The 7722-nt window shown below is 38.8% G+C and overlaps 1 protein-coding gene across 47 annotated transcripts in view; it reads left to right on the forward strand.

Moving 5' to 3' along the window:
* TTLL5 (tubulin tyrosine ligase like 5) overlaps positions 1-4777 on the forward strand; it is a 129699-nt gene extending 124922 nt beyond the window's left edge. For 33 of the 47 annotated variants that reach the window (XR_015288120.1, XR_015288105.1, XR_015288113.1 and 30 more), the window contains one exon: positions 257-815. Coding sequence is in view for 25 of the 47 variants with exons in the window: in XM_086893361.1 (XP_086749487.1) it covers positions 257-297 (41 nt within the window). In the remaining 22 variants the exon portion in view is untranslated. Of the gene's footprint in view, positions 1-256; positions 816-3857 lie in introns of those variants that run through there. The other 14 variants (XR_015288116.1, XM_086893367.1, XM_086893353.1 and 11 more) reach the window with 2 other exon arrangements.
* The last annotated feature ends 2945 nt before the right edge of the window (positions 4778-7722 follow it).

Here is a 7722-nt window from a genome sequence, read left to right on the forward strand (position 1 = left end):
AGCAAGAGTGAAGAAGGTATTCTGGTGCTTGAAGGGAATACTAAGAGTACTTTTTCGCACAGTAGCTTACTACATTAGGTTTTGTTATACTGGTCTGTGATCTCATCTATTGTGGCAGAGAGGCTGTGTGATAGGGACACCCAGGTTTCTGGTGATGGCTGAGTTTTGCAGAGCAGTGCAGCAATTTTTCCCACAAAACAGTTCTCCATGATTACCTGAAATCTTTGAGTAAAAAAACCTTGGTTTTTTTCCCCAGCTTCTTCTCGCAGAGATGGATTAACACAGAACTCCAGGTGAGGAATCCCCAGAGTTGCTTCAGGTATGGGATGAGGGAAGAAGCAGCAACAGTGACTTCACACCATCACATTCCTGTATCAGCAAAAAAAGAGAGAAGACCTTGGTGAGAGAGCAGCCCACTGAAAAGAGTGTCTAAACAACTGTGGAAGCAGATTATGGTGATGTACCTGCAAGCTGAAATGAGTGAATGCTGCTGAGAGCTTCTGCTGCTGAGTCTTTGTCCCTTCCTTCCATTTCCTCTTGATCACTAACTGTGAGATCTTTGTGTAAGACAAGAGACCTTTCCTGCAGGTGCTCTTCATAAAGTCCAGGTTTGAACATAAAAGTCTCACCTGCTCAGCCATTTCAATCTGTTCTAGTCTGGTAATAGCCAAGATTCCATGCTTTCATCACATGGCAACCATCAGTAGAGAAAAATACTACAACATGCAACTGGAGAGGTCTGTGTTGGTTGCCATCTTGAATTTTGGCACAGAGCCATAGAAATTAACAGTTTAAATAAAGTATTTTCATTTGTTTGTTTTGGTTATAATTTCAGTTATTAATTCACACGCTCAAAATATTTGCTGTTGTTATACTGGACAGGATTTTAAATCTGTCTTTGTTTCACTGTGGGATACTTGTATTCTGTGTGGCTTATTTTGTATTTTGATTTCTGTTTGTTTAGACTTTGTAAACTTTTTAAATTGGCTGATGTTTTCAGACCCAGGCTTGAACCCCAAGGCCCAGGTGGCTCTATCAGTTGCAATAGTGTCATGGTGAAGCACTCCAGTTAAAATTTGCCTAGTGTTATGAAAATCAGTTTGCTTGTGTTAGAAAACAATGTCAGCAGCTGGAAATTGTATTGGAGAGAGAAGATCCATCCATCCTTAAAATGAACAGGAAGCAGCTTCAGCTCTGGCTCTTTGTTGGTGCCAAGTTAAAGGAAAACGCAGTATTTTGCAACTTCTGCCTTGTCCAACAGCAAGGGGTGTGATTGATAGTTCTCAAAGGTAAAAAACCTTTGACTGCTTGTATCAGAGTCTTCAGAGATTGGATTCAACATCCTTTTTGATCTCTTCTTCCTCCACTTCCCCCTGTCTTTTCTAGTTTGTATAGTCAGTGTTAAGAGATCATTCACATGTGTTGACAACTAGATAGTGATGAACCCAGAGGACTGACAGAAGAAACGGTATCAGAGGGGGAAGGTGTTTTCTCTTGAAATGATTATGTTCATGTTCACTCTTGGATTCCACATATTTTTTGTCACTCAAGACCAGATAAATTGTGAGAAGGTTAAATAATTATGTTCATATTAGTTTCACCATCACTTGCTTCAGGCATGAATTCAGGGGAGAGAACACTCATTTTTCTATTTCTGGTACACTCACACGTGTGACACATTGAATACTTCACTTGTCTGAAATGCAGCTCTTTGATAAAGCAATTCCCTTCATTATCTTATCATTCATTTCCATTAGACAGTCACGATCACATTCACTTTCTTCACATTTCTGTTGGCTCATGATTAGTGAAAGTTTAGTTGCAGAAGTTGTTACTTCAGACTTTTGCACATTCTCAGCAGCTGTGGGCTTCAAGAACTCAGGTCTGTCCTCTCACAGCCTACTCTGCTCTGCGTGGTATTGGCTATCATCTCCAGCTCAGTTGGAGGGGCTATTTCCATGGAAGATTTAGCTTCAGTAAATAATTCCATTCCTTTCTTCCTCCCAAAGGATCTGGGTTATCCTTATTCCACTGGGTTTTATGTACAAGATTGAGTAGCTGTAGGATATACATCCTTGTGGACCTCTCATCTCTGCATTTGTTCTATAGTTTGTTTGTTCAGATTATCACAGCCACTGCTGAAAACTGTAGAGAGGTTTGTGGGATAGAGATTTAGTTAGCTCAGGAAAGGTGGTTGTCTTGTAAGAATCATTGTCAGAAGCAACATTCTTACGTCTTCGTGAAGAAAATTACCAATTAGTGCTGCCTTATTATGAACACAGGGGAATTGTTTTGTGAGCTTTGACAGTCTCCTACCCACTCATTTTGGGATAATGATTTAAACTTGGTTACAGACATTTTCCCTGAACTTCTCTGCATTGCATGTTAGATGTAGTCAACCCCCACATCTGTAACTGTGATGACTTTGTAGCAGTATATTAAATATCCTGTCTGTAAGATTTTTTTTAAATATTCAGAAAAATGCACAGTGCAGTCTAAGACACTTACTTTGAAGGGATGAATTTTGTCAGGAGCAGTGAAGATTTGCATCTTTTTGCCTGAGAAAATTTTTCTTCTGTTTCCAACAAATGAAAAAAAACAACCCAGGAGTATCAAGCCTGAAGCCAAACACCTAGACCTTACACCTAGACCTTGAATTCCTGTTTATTCTCAGCATGTGCTCCTCCAGAGCATCAGACGACATAGCAGTATTCCTCTGTCTTGAGCATCTCCTGATCCCATCTCTGAAGACAAATGCTGATATACTGGGAACATGTGCAATTGAGAATCAGGAACAAATTCTGCTATTCTAGCCTCTTAATATTCTGTTCCTCTGTATTCTTCAGCCTGGAGTCCATCTGTCTTTGTGCATGGTGGGTACTGTGTACTGAAGGGTAATGTATATTTTGTCTCTTTGCAGCTCTGCTACCTCCATGTCTGTCCCTTTCCATAAGCCTCTCAGTGCTGCAGTTAAGAGAGTCAGTGGGGAAGTATAGAACTGTTTCCCACCCATCTTGGGAGAGAAGGCATTTTACAGGAATTTACAGGAAGTTTTCTACTATGAGGGAGGGAAGTAGAATACCAAACCATTTTGGATATATAATATTGCACAAGGGGAGTAGAGTTATATGTGTTCCTCAAGTGTGGGGTTTTTTTCCCCCTGTATTCATCAGTGGTTCCATCAGAAGTGTCCTTCTTCACTGCATGAAAATTACTAATAGAAAGCTCCAACAATCATTCAGCATCTATCTCAGTGGTGACAGTGAATATTGTAATCAAAGGATCTCCCTCTTCTGTGATGTTTGTATCACTTCTAAATTACTGAGCCTGTTTTAGTGACAGAGAATCAGGCTTGTTAGTCTTGATAGCAGTAATGTGCACATCAGAGTTCTGGAGGCTGAGCTGATGACAAGTTGATACAGCATTTTGTGCTGTGTTTTAGGTGATGAGCTTACCACTACATAAAAATTAAGGGAAGAGATTATAGATTCTCTCCTTTCTGGAAGAGCTGACTTGTGCTCAATACATCAAGTATCAAGTTTCCTTTTAATATGTTTTATCTTGACCTTTAAAAGAGCCTTACAAGGCATGTGAGTGCCATCAGAGGGAGATTATGTTGTGACCCTAGACAAACTGCTTAGTCTTGGATGCCAACAAGATGTACTGAAATTTCTATTCTCAAGACTAGGTGTGTTTTTGGACAATCATAATTTGTTGGAAATGTTCCTTGCTATGATGTCTGCAAAGTCAACAGATTTATCTCTGATACTGGTTCCACATTGTGGAAGGAAGTTTTTGGTATCAAGACCTTTATTTACTAGTAGGAATCTCAATGCTGTGCCTTTTCCTCTTAACAGATACTCTCCATGTGCATGGAGTTGAATGGCTGGCAGTGCTAGACTTGCTCTTTACCTGAGGAGCTCAGTGATATACAGATGACTTTACAGAGCAGACTTGGATTCTCAGCATGCATTCTCTAAGGCCTGTACCCTGTGTTAATACAACACTTCTAGTAATTTTGGATTATTTGCTGGAAAAAAAAAGGTAGTCTGGCTCCTGTTTTATTTTTTAAGATTTATTTGATAAAACTGCCAAGGACTTTTTTCCTCAGTCAGTCCTATATTTGCTGATAATCCTGGGCTCACTATTTGAATCTGAATTGGTTATTTGCTGATGTGTAAATAGTTGGATTTTTTTGGTTGCAGTAAGTGGCTGGTTGATCCTCTTCAAATTATTTCCCTTCTGAACACATTATTCTCGTGGTTCTGTCATAAGTTTCTTCCAAAAGACTCTTCTGAGCTTTACTTGAATCTGGGGCTGTGCTTTTTTTCCTTTTAGAACCTGATGTTTCTAGAGTTGAGACATCCTTGTTTACCCCAAACATCAGGAGAACCATATTTACCTTTGCAGAACTGAGATTGCTTATGCCAACAGTTTAACATTCATAGTTTTCTTCATGCAGAAAGTGGTTAATTGGAAAAGAGATGAGCAAGAAGGTATATAAGGGAAAAGTTGAAAAAGGAGTAGTTGTTCACAATCATACTCACTAGAAGGAGGAGCATCAAATGAAACTAACAGATACAAGTTTCCAAGAAAAAAAAATAAAGTGGGGGGGACATGAAAACTTCTTTTTCACAGTATGTACTTGACCTATGGAATTTCTTTTTTACAAGATGTGAATGTGAGAAGGAGTATGTGGTTTGAAAAGACAAGTAAACAAATCCATGAAAAAGTAATCTCTTAGGGCATATTAAATATTAAAACTGAAAACCAGGAAGTTTCTAAGACTTTTCAAATTACTATTCTGGGGGAGTCTCACAATGGGCTGTTACAAATTTTTACTTGTGTATCAGGCATGGGCTGTTGACCTCTGTCCAAGAAGCGCTAGACTAGGTGGTCTTGTAGTCTGACTTTGTATGGGTTTTTTTATTTTGACAGTTGCAGTACAGACTACTAGAACAGCCAGGACAAAGCCACTTCCATGACAATGGCATGTTCCACCAGAATTCATCCTGTGGTGTTAAGTTTTCTTAAGACAAAAAAAAAAAGAAAAGTGTTTATTGCTGACATATGCCAGCTTGTCACGTGCAACTTGTCTTTGCTTTCACCTGGGTGGGCAGAGGCTTTCAGTTATGAAACTTCTTTTAAAAGAACATAACAGACACCAAGATCTACCTCTAGACTAATTGGGATTTTGGAGGAAAGTAGATTGCCATATGGATGGCTTCCATAATATGATCCTTGTAAATAGTTAATCGCATAAATATGGTAAAAAAATCTTTCCACTAACTGTAGCTTTTAAGTTATCTTATTCAAATACATTTCACTTCTTGCCATCTTTGTCTTCCAAAGAGCTTGAGTGCAGAGCACCTTCAGGGTGAATGTACACAACAACCACAGCATGTCTTAACCTGGTAACTTGTTCCTTCCCACTTTAGAACACTGCTGTCCTTTTCCAAAGAATGAGGTTTCCCTGCTGACTTAGAGATGAGTAGTTAGGAAATGCAGACTGGTCTCAAAATTGTTGGATTCTGAGTCTTCCTTTACAGTTGTAATGCAAAAGGACAACTCCACTGAACTGAAGGTGACATGTAACACCAAGTCTGCCCTGAGGAGTCTGCTCTATTACCTTACCAAAAAAGGATTTTATTGGCCCTCATTGAAAAGGAGTTTTCACTGCTGTTTTGAATTAAAAGGGAAGAATCACTGATCGCTGTGGAGACCCTGGTATGAAGCCTTTGTCAGTGGTATTCAGTGAATCATAGTGGTTCCCAAGGGAAACAACTATACTTAACAGGCCCTCTTCTCTACAAGGCCATGCCTACAGCACAGACAGTGAGCTTGAGAAATCTTGTATTCTTTGAAAAGGAGTGGCTTCTCTATCTGACCTATCAGACAAATCAAATTTGCCTTAAAAAGACCAAATTTGATGCAGTTGTTGACGATTCAGGGGCTGTTAAAAATGTGTCTTTTATTAACAAAATTTTTATCATTTGTTTGGGGCAGGTGAAAGAGGTGCTGTTATCTATCTCTAAAAGCAATTTCAACACTATTTGACACTTTGCCTTCTGCTGTTCTGGGATGTGCAACAGAAGACAACCCCATAACATTAGTTCAATTTGATGGCCCTGCAAGAATATTTTAGAAAATCTTATTTCACTGTAGTTATAACAATGGTAAAGTGTAGTTGTCTTCTCACACACAAAGGGGAGACAAATTGCAATACTCAGTGTAGTTATGTTCCAAAGTCATAAAATCTCCCCCAAGAATATTTTGGGGTTATTGAGCTGATCCCTATATCTTGAGTATTATCATGTCAAAAGTCAGGAGGGAGTCTTTGAAAAGTTTCTGTACTGACAAGTCAAAATGCTTGACTTCACTTCCTCATTCTACTATAAAACGTTTTTTCTGAGTCTAGGGAAGAAAAATGACAAGGGATTTTTTCCACACTGTTTCCAGTAATTACTGTATGGGATTTACCTCATGGTTTTAATGTGATTTTGCCTTATTTATATGATCTTCTGAAAAAGTTATGCTGTGTCAGATATATTTAATAGAATATATTTAATACACCTAGGATGTCTTAATACACTGTTCTTCAAGGTGCAGATAGTTTGAATCTGCTGGGAAGTTTTAGGCATCCCACTGGTGCCACTACTTATGTTACTAATGCTTCCAGTTGCATGATGCTTCCCCCATTCAATCTGGGGTTGTCTTCCTTCCTGAAATTGTTCTTGCCACTATTTCTATTTGTAATTCCAGAATTTCAGTGTGGAATACATTTTTTCCGTGATACCAGCCTGGATTTTTTTTCCTTATCCACAAACCTACAAAATGTCTTCATATGTGTAGTAAAATTTTTGAAAATGATGTAGGAAGAAAGATTGGTGGCTCGCTCTGCCAAATTGTGGCCCAGGTCTTTAGAATGAAGGCAGGTAAAATTGAGAAAAATTAAGACAATTTAAAATGTGTATTCAGCACAATGTAACTGCTGCCACAGTACACTTTCCTGACATTTTATTGCCATCTCTTTTATTTTGTTTCTCGTTGCTTGTTTTGTTTGGTTTTTTTCCTGTTCTTTAGATTAGCAGGACACAGAGCACTTAGCATGATAGTATCTAAATGAGATCTTCAGATCCTGAAGCATACTTAGAGATTTATGTAGCAAGTCTCTTCTGAGGGGGCAGACGTCAAATTGTGTCATGCAAGGCAGCTTGTTGAAGCTGGATGTCTTTCAGAGACTTTTGTTGTGAGTCAGACTGTCTGCTACTGCTTTCCTCTGCAAGTGGAGTTTCTTACAAATCCTTGAAAACAGTGGATTTCTCCCAAGCACCTAGTCAACCTGCAAAAGGATTTCAGCACTTCAAAAGGCCAAAATTTTGTTTCAAGAAAGGGCAAGGACATGGCTACCACGACATTCCCTGGTCATTACACTACAGGCATTGCACAAATCCTGTAAGATATGCTCCTGGCTGCACAGCAAATCTTTGTTTTGTCTGCTTCCTGAAGAGGATAATTACTTCAGGAGAAAAAATAAATCTTTCCTGAAAAATGTCAGGAAATCTCATTTGATATGACCCAGCTGGTTTCTTTCATCAAGTGATGTATATGCACTAGTTATGATATATTATTATAATGCCTCATTTCTGAATCTCATGAATGAATATCTAAACAGCTAGTGAGAAATGGCTGAGTGCTGGCAGACCAGAAAAAGGAAGTCCA

This window comes from Cyanistes caeruleus, chromosome 6, assembly GCF_971803275.1.
Source record: "Cyanistes caeruleus chromosome 6, bCyaCae1.hap1.1, whole genome shotgun sequence".
Taxonomy (NCBI): Eukaryota; Metazoa; Chordata; class Aves; order Passeriformes; family Paridae; genus Cyanistes; species Cyanistes caeruleus.